Source organism: Drechmeria coniospora, chromosome 01, assembly GCF_001625195.1.
Source record: "Drechmeria coniospora strain ARSEF 6962 chromosome 01, whole genome shotgun sequence".
In the NCBI taxonomy this organism is placed as follows: Eukaryota; Fungi; Ascomycota; class Sordariomycetes; order Hypocreales; family Ophiocordycipitaceae; genus Drechmeria; species Drechmeria coniospora.
This window is the reverse complement of record NC_054389.1, coordinates 9,506,735-9,523,505: the sequence shown is the minus strand read 5'-3', so window position 1 is coordinate 9,523,505 and position 16,771 is coordinate 9,506,735. Positions and strand designations below refer to the sequence as shown.

Here is a 16,771-nt window from a genome sequence, read left to right as displayed (position 1 = left end):
CCGGCCTCGTTCGGGCCCGAGGGCCGGGAAGGGGGGATTTTCGCCACATATACCCTAGATGATACCTTTTGGATTTTTTGAAGGCCCTGCCGGTCAAGCTTGCGGCGTTGCGTACTAGGGTAACGAATGAATACGGCCGTTTGTTTTCCGTCCCGAGAGCTACGATGCACGGCGCGTGCAGTCGGCACCAACGGATGAGACGTGGCTCGTGGGACACTTATTCTCGCGCCGGGCCACGTAGCCGGTCACGGGGTTGGGCGGGGGGTCAGTCTCAAGTATGATGGTGCAAGATAAAGTCGGTGATATTCCCAAGGTGGTTTCCACAACGCAGAACATGAGCAAATCCCGGCGTCTAAGCACGGTGTCCCGATTCCCATACTCCAAACGGTTACTATCCTTCGCTGAACAGACCAAGCAATTAAATAGAAAAGATGAGTCGTGAGCGTGCCAGGCTGCCTCTCGAAGCAGTCACTCAGCCTGGGAGAGCCGACTTGTCAGCACGACGATGCACGCAGGTGCGAGGAGGGCGAGACAGGGGGAGACGGAGCACGGAGGCAACTCACATTTACACTCGCGGCAGGTGTCCATGGCGTTGGAGCGGAACTCGCCGTTGGCGGTGCAGCCGGAGCGGATGTTGGAGGCGCTGCAGAAGGCTTGCACACGGCTCGGGCAGTAGAAGCGTCGCTTGGCATCGATCTGGTTGGCATCGGCAGGCTCGGGCATGGGCGCCGACGAGACTGTGGATGCGCAGAGGAGGGCGAGGGAAAGAAGAGCGGTCATGGACTGCGGGCAAGAGGGAAAGGTGAGCGGATGGCCACGCGAGTGGGGGGGGGGGGGGGGGGCACAGCCGACGCATCTACCGCAGCCGCACATGAAAGAAAGGGGTCGAGGGGTGGTGACGACGAACCTTCATGGTGGACGAGTTTTGCTTGCCGTTTTGGAAATCGAGAGAGCTTGCCTGTTGCACGGTTGATGGACTATTGATGGCGCGGGGGAGCGAGTGGGAGTAGAAGGTCGATGTTGAAGGATGCAGGATGGCTTCGGGAGTGCGTCAACATCGTCACGACGGGAGGACAAGGACTTGATATAGACCAACCAGCAACCAGGTCGTGCCATGTTCGGCATTTCCATCAGGGCCGGTGATTCACCTGGGTGTCAGGGGAGGGGGGGGGGGGGGCAGGCCCGTCTTCAGCCGCTCGCCTCCCCTCGGACCAGACCCCCCCTTGCCAAGCACGACGCAGGCTCCAGGACGTGCGGGAATGAATAGACGGAAACAGGCGCCGATGGTGAAGGTGCCTGCTGGACCATGCTCGACAAGGGCACGGGAGATTGCGCATGTCTTGGATGATCGTGCGCCGTGCGTGGTGTGTGTGCGTGGTGTGTGTGCGTGGTGTGTGTGCGTGGTGTGCGTGCGTGGTGTGCGTGCTTGGTGCTTGATGCCGTGTGCTGTGTGCTGTGTGCCTCTGTAGGTGCATACTTGTAGGTGCATAGGTGTAATTATACCAAGTACGTACTTGGAAGTGCATGCGAATGACGGCGTGGTTGTGCATTTTGGTCCCCTCAAGGATCCAAGGTCGGAAACGACGGCACAGGACAAGGCGAGAGGGGTGGTCATCGGCTGTAAATCACTACCCGCCCGTACTCGGTGCCTACTAGGAGCACTCGTGACTCGGGAGTACGAGTGCAGAGCATGGATAGGAGAGGAGAGCAGGTCGCTGACGGCGACGGCAACCCGAGTGGACGGTGGAAGCACGCGCTGATGGAGGGAAATGCTGACTGCGTACTAGTATGCACTGGATATGCTGTGCTCGTACTCTACGGCTGTCCTTTTACTTGTGCACGCCCTGTATTGTAAGGGTGTACGCCCTGTATTGTATGTATGCACGCCCTGTACGGAGTACTGTAGGTCTGTATGTCCTTGTGCGGCGCATCGAGACCTCGTGCTGTTGCGGTACTGGGCACTCCTTGCACCTAACGCCCCTCATACGATGGCTTCCAAGGAGCAAATGCTTCCTTCCATGGCATCGGCGGGTGCGGGGGCTCGCGCAAACTGTACTCACAAGTACACCTACTTGGGTGTGCCGTTGATGCGGTGCGGCGCTCCGCATCACCTACGGAGCACTCCGTACTTGTACCTGCACGGTACCGCTCACTGACAACTCAACTGCCCATGAGGCGATGTCTCGGAACACAGACCACGGCGCCCCACCGGCACGGGGCCATAAAAGGTCATGACCATGCGGTCGAGCAAAGGCCATGGAGCAGTGGCGACCTGTTTCTTTCACCCCGCCCCACGGTGCCCCGGGAGGGCGGCGCAGGCTCGATGCAGCAAAACAAAGAACTACAAGAACTTGTGCCTGTACGGAGTAATACCTGTTCTTGTACTCCGTACATACCTAGATACTCCGTACATACCTAGTACACAAGTAACGTACATGTGCAGGCGACCTCAGCTGGCTTCCTCGGACGGTCGCATCGCAGGAATGACAAAGCCGCCGTTTGGCCGGTCGGCACATTGGAGCTCGAGAGCCGACGAATGCGGGAATCGGACCGGCACATCGTTGGAACCGCCACCGTCGTCAAAGAAAGGGGAAAGGAGAAACGGTCATGGAACTACAGGCACCGCATGTACCGCGAGGCAAGGACACGAGAGAGGAAACGACTCTCCCTCCCCTCCCTCCCTCGGTGGGATGAGAGCACAAAGCAACCAAGTGCCGTACATGTAAGCAAGTGCTCCGTACGCAGCACGGTTGGTGCAGGTTAGGTACCTGGCACCTTGCCACTAGCCTCCGCTCCGTACTGTACTCCGCACGCCCGGCTGCATTCTCTGGTACCGTGTACGGGTCAACGCAGGCGCAGGTCGCAGCGGGTACAACTTGGCAACAGGCCATGCAAGATGCATTGGCACTGAGTAAGAATACATACTAGGTACTACCTAGGTAGTAAGCATGCCGCGCTGATACACACATGTATAGCACTTGCATGTTGCAAATGATACGTCTAAAAATGACCTGGAACCGAGCACGTACCATGTGTCAAAAATAGTCCCCGCCGCCGTTGGCAGTTCAGCCCGCCGCCGTCCAGGAACAAGGGGGGGATAAGGCTCACTCCCGGCCTGTTTGCCTGCCTACCCCATGGCTTGAGCCAGCGTCGTCTTGGCTCCTGCACCTGCAGGGTGCGCAGCCTCTCTATGCTCAGGACGAATGGACTCGATACTCACGATGGAGGAGCAAACCCATGGATGGCCCCGTTCTCGTGTGACGGGATCACGGATGCTCGTGTTTTGCAACCGCAGAGAGTACTGTGCAGCGCTGTATACTTGCACGTGTAGTGTCTACTCTGTATGTACAAGCCCTTGCCTTGGTACACACATGTCACCCACTGCTGCGCATACTGAGTACGCGCCGTAAAGCCATGCTATCGAGGTAAGTGGTGCATGTACGGAGTACGAAGATCCCGCTTACAACGATGCACTACGGAGTGCAGGTTCAGAGTACTATGCACTGTCCTCCGTACATGCACGCCTGTGACGGGTCCCTGTGGCGAGTCCCTGTGGCGAGTCTCCGTGGCGAGAGTCCCCGTCATCGCCATCGGCCGCTGGCCTGACGCAGCTGAGACCTTTTTGTCTCACTGCAACGCGACGGCCGCCGCTCGACGGCTGGTGGCAGCAAAGAAGCAATTCGCCTCCTCGCCTTCCCTGACGCCTCCCCTGAAGCACGAAATTGAATCGTTCCAAAAATAACCAACAATCAGGCAGCCGCACATGGCCGAAACGTTGAGCAGGGTCCCGACCGACGTGCGTGATGGAAGCAAGCACGGATGGGGAGTAGGGAATACGGGTTGCACGCCGCTGCCAACACGTGGCGATGCCGTCTCAATCGAAACCGCCCCCCCCCCCCGACCGCAGCCCGTCTGTCCATCCGCCCGTCGTCCATCCGCGGCCCACTGGCGTATCGACGTGCTCTCACACTTACCACTGGTGGTGGTCGATGGTGGGCAGGCATCTCAGCCGCTCGGCTCGCCAGCCTCGCACGGCACGGTGCTGAAAGAGGAACGGGCCAGCGAGGGTGCACGTGCTGGCTGGTTCCAACCCTCAGTCCAGCCATGTCCGCTCGCATATCGCACTGGACAGCAGCCCGTCAGCCGTCACGCATAACGTAACCGTCGACTTCCATCATCAGCTGCGGATGGCTCGATCGGATTCGGCCCCCGACGGAGCAGGTCCTCGTCACCAGCATCACCGTTTGCGCCATTGCTTGCGTTGAAAATCTGCATTGCATATTTAGCCACCTCGCACCGACACGCTCGTCCCGCCAGCCATCATGTGAACTCGTGCCAATGTGATGGATGCCGCAATCAGGCCGGCGAAGAAGCCGACGTGCAATGAACAAAACACTGGCTGGCTGGCTTGGGACGACTGAAGCACAAGAGGGGGGGCAAGGGAAGAGGCCGCAACGGCGGCATGTACGCTCTCACTCGGCGCCCACCGACGCGACGCAACAAAACTTCCGTGGAAGCGTCAGATGCATTCGTCGTCATCCTCCCAGCCGGCCAACCCCTGGTTTCCGTTGCTGCCAATCTCGATGGTCGTCTCGAGCGCCTCTTGGCCCTGCCGAATCATATCCTGGAGCTTCTTGTTGAAAGCCGTCATGCGAACGTCCGTGTTTCGCTCCTCCACCCTGCGCCGCTTGGCCAGCATCCTAGCCTCGGCGTCGAGCCGCGGGCTCGCGTCGAGCCGCACGTTGACGTCTCGCTCACGTCCCTCGGGTGCCGTGCACGTCGCCGTCGAGGCGTTGCTGTGCGCCCGCTGCCGGGAGCTCGACGGCTGGCTCGGCAGCGGAATCATGGAACGCCGCCGAGAGTGCGACGCCGCCGAGCGGCCGTGACAGGTCGGCGACGCGCTCGCCGTCGGGTACGCCCTGCTCGCCGACGACGGCCGAGGCGAGGCAAACGAGGCCGACGAGGCAGGCCGTCGAGTGTCGAGCACCGGAGAGGCCGGCGCCGCGCGCTCGTGCACGTGAGCGCGCCGGGGGGTTGCGGTGCCGGCGGCGATGCGGCGACCGGTCGTCGACCGATGGACACCTGCTTCCTGGACCATGACCCAGTTTTGGCCCAGCTCGTCGGCGGGTCCCGTCTGTCTCCGTTTCGCGGGCCGCGCCGTCGGCGTCGACGGCCCCGTGCCAAGGACATGTCCGTCCTCGACCTCGCATCGAAAGTGAATGTCGCCGTGCGGAAGCGGACGCGATGCCCAGTGCCCGTGGCCGTGCCCGGGTGCGCAGGCCGCGCCGCATCGCCATTCCTCCTCCCAGGCCGCCATCTCGTGCGCGGCCCCGCCGCCGGCGTAGAAGCCCTTGAACGCGCCGGCCTTGCAGAATTCCCAGACCTTGCCGACGACGCCGCCGATGGTGCTCATCGCCGCCGCGCTCCACCGGCGCGACGGCAGGGGCTGGGCCGGAAGGGTGTAGAGCGACGTCGGCCCGGCGGCGTCGGCGGCGTCGACTTCCTCGCGCGGCCGCTTCGAGCCGAGGCACTTGCGATAGTTGGCGTCGGAGTACATGCTTTCGCCGAGCGCGTCGTCGGCGACGACCTGCGGCGTGCCGAGCTGGCCGGCGAGCGTGTAGGCGCGTGCGAGGTGGTGGCCGGCGGAGCCGAGGACGGCGGCTCGGTGGTCGCGGCAGTCGTCGCCGTAGTAGAACGTGTGGGTGACGTCGCCGTCGCCGTTACGCTTGCGTTTGGGCGTCGAGCTGTCGATGGCTGCCGGTGCCGGTCGGTGCGCCGCCAGGTAGCCCGAGCTCGCGGGCGAGGGCGAGGGGACCGGTGGACGGAAGAGGCCCTGGTGGACGGCGTCGGCGTGCATGGTGGAGCGTGGATGACGGACGGGCGAGGACGAAAAGGGGTCACGTAGGCGTGTGGAATGCTGGTGTGCCGTCGTCGATGAATGCATTACCGGTAATAGTGAACACTTGGCCTATCGGTCGGTGCTGAGACACATGGCCAGCGCCGATCCAGCGCCAAACTATGATGCGTATCGCTGTAGGCTCGTTTGCGGTATTCTCTTTTCAACAAAGGATGCACGATTTGACGGCTCGCATCTAGGATGACGGCCTTGCTGATGGCCACACCGCCACGGCCGGAGTCACGACACCGAGGCGTCGTGTGACGTGGTGACTTGGGGGCCGCGTCGTCGATTTTTCCCTCTCACTCGCCCTTGCCGGCCGAGGCAACGATGCTTGCACCTCGCTGGCGAGGAGCAGACATCCAAGGATGGATGGAGACGTCGATGGAGATGTGGATGGCGATGTGGATGGCGATGGCGATGGCGATGGGAGGCCGAGGTGGAGTCGTCGTGCTTGCAACCGGCTGGAGCTGGGGATAATATTTGTATCGTGGATGACTGCCGATGGACCATGTCACCGTCCGACTTTTTGACTTTTGGTCCAGCAGGCGGCGCAGATGATCTGATCCCACTTGCCGGTCGCTCGCCACCGAATGCGGAATTCGAATATCGTCAACGAGATGTCACCCACGAGGGCTAGGATGGAAATGATGCGCCGCCGTCGCTGTCGCCTGTCCGCATCTCGGCTGAATATGGATCCCGGCTGACGTGTTTGGTTAGAAGGGAAGTGTTCGTTCGCTGGTCAACCATCCCGCCTCCCGGGGATCAGTTATTATGGGCCACTGGCGAGGCTTGGCTACTCTTGGCAATACCATACTGTACAGTACAAGTAAGTACTTGTATTACGGAGTAATACTCTGTGCACGCATGATTGATATAGTATACATGTACTCCGTACTTAAGTACTTAAGTGCACCTACTTGGTACCTAAGTAGTAAGTACTTAAGTACTTACTTGTATTGGAGGCAGTGGCGGGTGAAACCGAAATACTACCAAAGTACCTAGGTACGGAGTAGTAATAGTAGGTTAGTAGCCAGTGCCTCAGATAGCACAACCGTGTCATGCCCTGGTACTCATACAATGGAGAGGTACCGTAGGTAGAACACGCTACACTACTCCGTATAATAGGTTGGTACTTCCTTGTGCGGAGAACATGCACGGAGTACTGAACATGTACTTACTCTGACTTGCCGCTGAGTGTACTGATGAAGGTGTGCATTGTACTTAGTGCATGTACTTGGCTCACATGGTACGAGTGCTTGTGCCGCAAGCAAATGCTGTACAATCTTACACGTGCATATCATACTCCACGACTCAATGGTGATAATATTGTTATCATCACTCCTACTACCTAGTTACGGAGAGCAGAGTACAAATGTTTGCTCCGTACCTGTATCAGCAGGCGGCAGTCGCATGTACGTGTACTTGTCCGTGGTAGACTGGCACGGGTGCACCGCACCAGCAATACACAGGTGCCTAGTACACAACTGCACAGCACCCACAGCACCCACGGATGCCGTGCTGGCCCCCGGGACGACCAACTCAAATGCGTCGAGTTGCCAGCCGATACGACTGTCCCCGAAACTGGCCACTCGACAGTGATCGATGATGCACTACAGTACACCGCGCACAGGCTTCACAGTCCATTCGTCCTTGCTTTCGCCCCCCCCCCCCCCCCCCCCCCCCAAACAGGCATGCGGCCTGCAGAGAAATCGTCACGCTGCCGGCATGCCCAGCCTGCGAATTCTGCCCATCGTCACCATGTCCTTCCAGCGGTGGGTAGCCCAGCCCGGTGTTGCTGGTGGTGTTTTTGGCTCGGCCAACTGTGTCAAGCAGAAGCAGCATCACCGGCAAATGGTCTGGGATCGGCAGCCGCCCAGCGACCCAAGCCAAACAGTGAATCAGGTCTGTATTCCCGAAGCGGGTCTATCTACGGGCGCGCTCGCGGCCATGATGGCGTGCCAATCAATCAAATGCTTCCGCAACAGGCGCTCCTCGATGATGCCCGCGCTGGCGGCATGCGGAGCACAACATGTACGTGCCACCCCCCCTCAGTCCCGTTGATAGTAAGCCTCCTGCTGCTCGCTCCTCTCCGCCGCCACGCCGCCGTCGATGCCATGCTCCCCTCGGACGTGCTCGACGGCGCCCCAGAAGCGGCCCCTCTCCTGCAGCACCTCGTCCGCCCAGGCAATTATCTCCGGCAGCATCATTTTTCTCCTGACGTTGGCAAACTCGCCGAGGTCGAGCGTGCCCCGGCCGCGCTTCTCGTACTCGACCATCTGCAGCAGCAGCTCCATCTTGTCGACGTCGTGCACGTATTGGCTGTCGATGGTCTCGGAGTCCTCGTACTCCTGCCAGATGGCCCGCAGCTCGGCCGCCGTGGCCGCGCCGCCGGGAACGGCCGAGACGAGCTTGCCGGTCAGAAAGTCCATCGTCTCCGTCTCGCGCCTGCTCTTCTCCGGCTTAGCAACACCGTCGCAGGGCGTAATGTCGCCGACCAGCAGCTCGGCCATGTCGTGAACGAGGCACATCTTGACGCACTTGCCCATGTCGAGCCGAGGTGCCAACGACGGGGGCGCAAACATGGAGATGATGGACATGCGGTACATGTGATCGGCGATGGACTCGCCCCTGCGGGAAGGAGGAACGACGGTCAGCGAGCCATGGCCCATCGCCGTCGCGGCATTTTTCGTACCTGTTGATGCCGAAGCGGCGCCAGCCCTCACGCTTCGTCGTCTTTAGGCGCTCAAGCAAGTGGAAGAAGGCCAGGGGCGAGCGGGAACCGGAAATCTCGCCGAGCTCATCGTCGGGGATCGTCTCGAGCACCTTGTCGTGCGACCACGGTTCCGACACCTGGGCCATGGGTGTGTAGCCGATGTCTGTCCGGTCCGTCAGTCTCCATCGCCCCTCGCCATCGAACGCCTCCGACGCGTACCTGAGAGATCGACCTTGGAGGCCTCGGCCCGTTCTGGCTGCGAGCCCATGGCTGGTCGTCGTTGTCGGGATCTGTGATGATTGTGCTTTTTTGCCGTGCTCTGCCGTGCTCTGCCGTGCTTTGCTTTGTTTTGCTTTGTTTTGTTTGGGTCCGTCACTGGGTCCCCCCCGTCGTCGATTCGTCCGCTCCTTGGTATTATGTGGGTTCCGTTGGCCGGTTACTTGGAGCGAGAGGAAGGACGAAGGAAAGGAAAGGAGAGCGAGAGCAGAGAGGGCGGTCCTCTATCCCGTATTGCGGCCCGCGCCCGAAACAGTGTACAGAAACGATGCATACCGGAAGGCTGAGGCTGTCCGATGGTTGGCGACGGAAACGGAAGTGAACGTGAACGCTCGGTCTTGGGTCGATGAAGCAAGTGCGTGCACAGAGTACAAGTAGATGTACATATGCACTACAACCAAGTACAACACGCCAAGCACAACGCAGCAAGTACAATAGATGTACATGCACTACAACCAAGTACAACACAGCAAGTACAACACAGTAAGTACAGCACAGCAAGTACCGTTAACAGCCCTGGTGGTGCACCGAGCCGGTATTGCAGCATTTACGTACCCAAGTATACTCATGTGTGTACATGGACTCTTGTACAGTACAGCGTACGCGGAGTCCTACCTACTTGATTGTACTTGCACTTGGTACATCGTGCTGCAGGCATCTCCGTGTACGGAGCACAGTAAGTACATGCACGGAATATTACTTACTGTACTCCGTACTCCGGAGTTGTTCGAAGCAATTACTTGCACTCTGTACCTACCTACCTCTAGTGCTTGGTACGCAGAGCCGCATAATAATTTGCTACCGTCCTCGTTGGCTCCAACAAAGTACTGTCCAGTGCGGTGCAGGTGTATGTGGACGGAGAAATACAGCAAGTGCTGCAAGCAGACAGTACAATAGGGAGTGCATACACGTACATGCATGTATTTTCCACAGTATTACTGTGTACTAATGAGGAAGCATGTATTACTCCGTACTCCGTACTAGGTACTTAAGGAGTAATACGTGGTGCAAGCAAGCATTACTGTAAATAGGTACCTAGTACTCCGTACTGAAGTGCAGTATTACAAGCAAGTATTGCAGCGAGTACCGTCAATACTCCATGGGTGTGAGTGTACGATGATCTGCTCCAATAACGGAGAAAGTCACACAACGCAAGTACTCCCGACTACTGATATGAAGAAAAAAAGGACACTGTGCCTCAGTAGAGGCCAGTACCCGACCTGCGACTTCGGAATGGCTTGAAGCATCTGCCGATGCACACGGCGCGACGTGGAGCAGCCAGCGACGGACTATAGGCGTCCCGTCCGTGATTCCTGCTTACAGGTAGTAGGTGCCCGGTAACAGTCTCGGACAGAACACTCCAGGTTGGAGGAGATGAGCACGCCGCCGACGCGAAACGGGTCGGCTTTCCGCCCAGATCCAACGCATTTCTCGTTGCGCTCGCGGAGGATTCATGCTGCCGACACGCGGGGTTATGCACCAGATGCTGTGCGCAGCGGTGCGCAGCGGTGAGCAGCGGAGCGACCGACGCAACCAATCGGATCGCACACGCTGATGGCCGGCCGACGCCGCTATCTTTTACCCACGAGCTCGCCGAGCAGTCGGCGCTGCACGGTGCTGCTTTCGCCGCGCCAACGCTAGCTGGCTTGGATGCTGCCGTGGTCGTCGCTTGCGAGGGGCCAAGTCCGGTCGCTAGCGAGCGGCGCCGCCCCCCGTTGCCCGACTCTTCACAGGCCGCATCGCTCTCCGCCCCGTCGTCCTTCCGACTGACTCGGCAAGTGCACGGAGCGGCCGCCGGAGCCGGGGCAGTGTTTCCCCTGTCGACCTGATGCATCGAGCCACGGCGACCATGTTGGCGGCGAGTGGTTGCACGGGGGCGGCGTGATCATATGCGTCGCCCTTGGAAGTTCCTGTACCGGATTCTGCGCCGTGCGCTGCGCCTGGATGTTCTTGTACTGTAATCTGCGCCGTACGCTGCGCCATACTCCGTGATATGCTCCGTACTATACTCTGTGCTATACTCTGTGCTATACTCTATACGTCGGTGCGGTGCACAGGAACGCATGCAAGTATGAATAATTCTCGAGTGCAAATACGTCGACCGAATGCCCGGGCGCCAGAGAAGAAGAGCGAACTCGAGCGTGCAGAGGTACATGTGCGATCCATGATACGGCGGAGCGAGCACATGTACTTTCGTCTGAAGCACGGCGGAGCACGGGCATGCCAACGTCCGTCACCACAGCAGAGCGTGTACAGTATTCCATGTACATTGCATGTATTCCGTAAATACCGGCTCCCCGGTTTCTGTTCCGGTTCAAGCTCTTATAAGCAAGTGCAGATGCAAGGATGCGTGCGGAGCGCAGTACACTTGCTAATATTACAAGTGCACTGTACGGATACCCAATTACATCATCTGCCGACGAAATCGTCCGATACTAGGTACGGAGTAGCAGCCACGACTCGGGGTTTGAGGGTGATTGAGGGCGATACGTGCGGATGAGCGGGTGTGTGCACTGTGTGCCCACTGCCTATTACTGCCTACTAGGTGCCTAGTGCCTGGCACGTTGCCCACGCCTCCAGTGGTCAACGAATGCTCCGTTCATGTACGGTCACGAATACTTCAATACTTGGTGCGTTGCGCGTTTGGTTGTAGGTGTACAGTATTATTACTTGTTCCGTACGGAGCACATCTACTTGTACACAGTACACGTGCAGGCAGCACTGACAGTGTATACACCTACGCGCATGCTTATTATAATTACCACCATGCCACTCGCAGCCGTTCCAGTGATTGAATAATGCTAGTGCGCTCTGGCTCAGCTTCAGTGGCACGCGTTCGAGGAAACAGGACGCCCCGTTTCATAAAGCAGGATTTGGTCAGGAGCACCAGCGATTCATGAGACGTCGTTTGAGGCATGGAATGGCAGCCACCCTCGAATGCCAGCAACATCCTCGCCACCCATCTTCCCTGCCCGCTTCCTCCATCCTGTACCGTGCGTGTCCAGACGAGCATGTAAGTAGAGTCGGCCGAATAAGCAGCACAGGATTGAACGGGGCATGGAATAATACAAGAAGTATTTGTGGCCCTAGACCTGGAATCTTTCTTGCAGCGAACCCAGCAAAGCACTTGAGTGAATCGTCACGTGGTCCTCCCGCAAGTCCTCATGGGCAAACCACGGTATTATGGCTCGACAAAATGACAGTTTTCCCACAGTGCGTCACATGTACGGAGCAATTACTACATACATGTACGTATACTTTCTTGAAAACTCAAGTACCCGTAGTTGTACTTTTTCAACGGACGTGCTGTACTTGCTCCACTTGCATTCATACTAGTGTGCTGCACTTGCAGCTGTAATTGCATACTAGTACGGAGTACTTAGGTAGGTAATAGTACTTACTGGCGCATCTGCGGAGCATGTATACCTGTTACGGCGTTCAGTACGGAGCACATGTACATACATGTATTATGGCATCATAAAAGTATTGCTCTTACTCTGGCAGGCAAGCACACTGGCATACGCATGTACAGTGCTTTACGGCAATACTACTTTATTATTACAGTGAATGCATGTTCAGCTATCTTGTGGCTGTGCTTTCCCCAGGTGCCACAATACTTCCATGCACATCAACGTCACACTTGGCACATTTGCACTTGTGTAGTTGTACAAGTAGGACGAAGGTTCCAAGGCACTCGGGTGCATCGAGAGCGGAGTCCTCTGTACATTAAGTACAGTGCCAGCGCTGTTATGTCGGCTACCCCACACTGACACCAACCCGCGCCCGCGCACTTGCATGTACACCGTACAGTGCAAAACGTCACACACACACACACGCAGTGCATTCACCTGCGGCGGCTGTTCGCTGCCGGTGTGCAAGCGCTCGCACACGTACAAGTCCTGGTAGACGAGGAGGCAGTACCTACGAGCCCGATCCCAACGCGTACATGGCACCTGCCCGGGCTGTTCAAAGAAGGGATCCTTTCCTTGCAAACTCGGCATGTTGTACTCCATATTGTGTTGGTCAATGCTTGTCCTCCGCAAAATAGGGCACAGTGCAGGTACTTGCTCATCTGCACGGAGTACAGGAGCACTCTACCCAGTCATGGACCGTCCGTGGGCGGCAACACCATGGCATGAACTCTCACCATCAACTACAGCACAAGTTCAAGAAGCTACTAGGTAAGCAGCACATGCCAGGGGGGGGGGCGATTCATTTTCGTGCTCATTGCCCGGTACACCAAGTGCTTGGTTGTCGAGAGCATGTAGGTGTACGAGTATGGTTGATTTTCCAAATGCCTATAAATGTCGGGTTGCTCTCCAAAGTACCCATCTACCATTAGCGGCAGTCAGTTTCCACACGGCAACGCGGGCCCCGGATCGCTTTCAACATGCTGCGTCTCACTGCCTCCGTCGCCCTGCTGCTTCAAGCAACCGTCGTATCATCGAGCGTCATCGACGGTCGTGCAGATGGGTCCGGCATCGACCGACGCGATATTTTTGGCCGGGTAGTCCCCCGAGACGTGTTCAAGGCAAACCCGACATGCCCGACAGACCGCGAGGCCTTCAAGGCGCACAAGGCGGCAAACAAAGTGGAGGCGCTGGACGAGCTGCTCTACGGCTGCATGCCGAGAAGTCTACGAGGCCAACTCTATCCTAGCTTTGACGACAGCAACCAAAACACCTTGGACGACGGCGACGGGAACTCAATCGGTAGGAACGGTCACGTCGCCGGCGAGGAATTCTTGTCTGCTGACACGCGTGACGGCAGCCCGAAGGGGAGTCGACTCGAACACTGTGCAGGAAAAGCAAAAGAGCACGCAAAGCTGCGAGGAAATCACCCGGGCCTGGGGGTGCGTGCGTGGCCTCGACTGCCACTATTCGCAGGCCTGCCGGAAGTCGGGCCTCCAGTCGCTCCACCGAGAGATACTGAAGCTCGACGGAGCCGAACTGATACCTTGCGGAAATCAACCAAAACCAAGGGAAATGCACTGCAGGATGTTGAGGAACCCAGTCGCTGCCGAAGAGGTCATGTTTGATCGTTTGAGCATCGACATCGTGCTGGGAGGTGGCAAGGGAGATGCACCGGCCGGAAAGATCTTTGCCGAAGTAGGGGGCTCCGCGAGAGCCTCCATCTTCGACGGCGTGTTCAACGAAAACGAAGCCATGGTCCCGATCAACGTGCCGGAAATGTTTGACGGCGAAAGCGAATTTTCGCTCAAGCAAGTGATGCAACACCGCGTCAAGCTTCATTACTTGCCGGCTGGCAGCAGGGGCGGCGAGTTGATTCAGATCAGGTGTACGTCTCGGAAACCTCCTCCAGCACGGCGTTTGCTGTGGCTAACCTTGCAATCTTGTCCGCAGCCTTGACCATGTTTGCGCGCCTCAAGGGCACCAACATCCTCTTCAACACCACTCCCCTGCGCGATCAAAAGTTCCAGTCCGCACGAGGCGGTTCCGTCCTCTGGTCCCACCAGCTCGATTTTGGCGGCTGGAACGCCGTGGTTGGCTTTCAAAAACCCCCATCGCCCTTTCAATGCCTGGTAAGTTCCCGCTCGACCCGTGCGAGCTTCGCGGACTGGATGCTAAAAGTGCTGCCCGTTGCAGAGCACGGAAAGCATGGACGAATGCTCGGATAGGCTGCGTTACGGTTGAGGCGGCGCCGCGCCGAGCAGGTGGGAGGGAGCTCCCTTGTTGCAGATGCGCAACGGCCTAGATCCGCTCTCCATCGTCCATGGCGACGATTCGACCTTGCACAATTCGCCTGCGTGTGCTTGCGTGCATTTTCGTTTCGCATCTGGCATTTGATTTCCTTCCTCTGGCAAGCAGAGGCAGCGCGCGTGTGCGTCTCGACGTGTTCATGACCTGGCACGTGCACTGTGCACCTCCCTAGTACCTCGCAGCCGCCCACGCCTCTGTTCGTGCACGCAACGATGTGTACAACTACGGAGTACGGAGTCCGGAGTACGGAGTATACGAGTAATTAGTTGTAATTAATTACGTAGTACGCACTGCCGTTAACCAAGCAATAGTACTTGTGCTGGGTACGCGGCACACTTGTACGACTTGCTCTGTACGGAGTATTCCGTACTACAGCACACCTCCAGTACAACGTACAGTAGGTAATTACAACTACTGCAAGTACATGTACAGTACAGGCATGTCGCAACATGCATGTAATTACAAAGTATTACTCCGCATACAACTAGCATCCGATAAGCCCGCCCGCGGTGAGGCGTCCATTTCTTGCAGCCTAGTTGTAAGGGAATAATTCAACGAAAAAATCATGCAGTCTATACTTGGGCGTACCCTTCCTTACCCCTACCTACGACGTAATTGTTCTTCCAAGCACATGCAAGTGCGGCAAGCGCATGCATCCAAGTACTTGCAATCGTAGACTAAATATAATTCCTGCCACGTTATCCGCACCCGTTGCGGTGATTGAATAATATGCCACGGCGCTTCTGCACAGCTCCAGCGGCACGCATTCAAGTGCTTGTACGCGGGGCGCCCTGTTTCATAAAGCAGGCTTCGCCAGAGCACCGACGATTCATGAGACTGGGGTAAATCATGGAATCGGAGTATTTGGGGCACCTTCGGGCGTTGGCGACGTCCTCGCCACCCACCTTCGCTGCCTGCTTCTTCGATCTGCGCCGTGTTACGTATATAGGTGCGTACAGGTAGAGCCGACTGAATATTAGGCAGAACAAGATTGATCAGGACCTGGAGTAATACAGGCTGTACAGATTTCTTCTCGGTCCTTGACGTGGAACGTTTCTTGCAGCGGCCCCCGCAGGTATCAGTGCAGGCAGGTACAAGTACTTTGCGCCTAAATCGTCATGCGGTGCTCGGTTGAGTCCTTGGGTGAACCGCTAGCTCAACAACTGTAGCGCCGAAAGGATATCTTCCCCACAATGCGTCACAGGTACAAGTTCCTCCTTATACTGCATTCCCGGTATTTATGTAAGTACTGTACCTGCACATGTACTTACATTACATTTACTGTACTCCGTACCTGCACACGTACATTTACTGTCCCTGCACATGTACTTACATTACATTTAACTGTACCTGCACACGTATAATTACTGTGCCTGCACACGTACATTTACTGTGCCTGCACACGTACATTTACTGTGCCTGCACACGTACATACCGTACCTGCACACGTACATTTACCGTACCTGCACGCGTACATGCAACTTGAACGGAGTAAGTAGTCGTACTTGCACGGTGCACGGAGTACTCCGTGCAGCAGTCAAGACATGTACTCCGTACCGTAGCCATTACATAAGTACAAGTTGATAACTAGCGCACCAGTGGAGCATGTATATCTGCAACATCGCACCAGTATAGCGCCGTTCTTTGGCACAGCTACTAGTACATGCACACATGCAAAACGTGCGGCACGAGCGGGGTGCAAGTACTTGCCGTCATGCTCATTGGTGCAAGTGCTTCGCGGTACCTTGATAATTGCATCGACATCATCACCAAGCACGTTTGTGTTCAGGGTGCTTCGTGCTTGGATGCATCAAGTACGGGGTCCCGCGTATGCTTGCATGTATTGTACATGCACGAGTACATGTGCGAGTGTCGTGCTGTATTTGACCGCGACTCCACACACACCGCACCTGGATTTGCGGCGGCTGTTTACTGCGGAGGTGCCAATGCGCCCACACGTACTTGTAGACGAGGAGATGATGCGTACGGGCCTACTCCCAAAATAAGTGCATGGTGCATGTCCATGGCTGAGCAGGAAAGGAATCCTTCGCTTGGAAACTCACGTTTGTGGTGTACAAGTGTTCGTCCACACTTGGCACCAAGCAGCACGACACGGAGACTTTGTCTCATGCACGGAGTGTGGGTGCCTCTGTAATTACAGTG

At 57.3% G+C, this 16,771-nt stretch overlaps 4 protein-coding genes across 4 annotated transcripts; 1 reads left to right on the top strand and 3 right to left on the bottom strand.

Moving 5' to 3' along the window:
* Window positions 1-159: 159 nt before the first annotated feature.
* Window positions 160-723, bottom strand: DCS_02524 (uncharacterized protein; the record flags this gene model as incomplete). The annotated part of the gene is made up of 2 exons (XM_040799851.1): window positions 160-401; window positions 564-723. The coding sequence occupies 2 exons, from the start codon at window positions 721-723 to the stop codon at window positions 160-162; spliced, it is 402 nt and encodes a 133-aa protein (XP_040660734.1).
* A 3,796-nt stretch (window positions 724-4,519) lies between these two features.
* On the bottom strand, window positions 4,520-5,857 carry DCS_02523 (uncharacterized protein; the record flags this gene model as incomplete). The annotated part of the gene is made up of 1 exon (XM_040799850.1): window positions 4,520-5,857. One exon carries the CDS (start codon window positions 5,855-5,857, stop codon window positions 4,520-4,522), a length of 1,338 nt encoding a protein of 445 aa, XP_040660733.1.
* Window positions 5,858-7,947: 2,090 nt separating this feature from the next.
* DCS_02522 (HD domain-containing protein) lies at window positions 7,948-8,880 on the bottom strand (the record flags this gene model as incomplete). The annotated part of the gene is made up of 3 exons (XM_040799849.1): window positions 7,948-8,527; window positions 8,592-8,775; window positions 8,832-8,880. The coding sequence occupies 3 exons, from the start codon at window positions 8,878-8,880 to the stop codon at window positions 7,948-7,950; spliced, it is 813 nt and encodes a 270-aa protein (XP_040660732.1).
* Window positions 8,881-13,278: 4,398 nt separating this feature from the next.
* On the top strand, window positions 13,279-14,542 carry DCS_02521 (uncharacterized protein; the record flags this gene model as incomplete). Its single annotated transcript, XM_040799848.1, has 4 exons — window positions 13,279-13,600; window positions 13,659-14,186; window positions 14,252-14,430; window positions 14,495-14,542. 4 exons carry the CDS (start codon window positions 13,279-13,281, stop codon window positions 14,540-14,542), a joined length of 1,077 nt encoding a protein of 358 aa, XP_040660731.1.
* Between the last annotated feature and the right edge of the window lie 2,229 nt (window positions 14,543-16,771).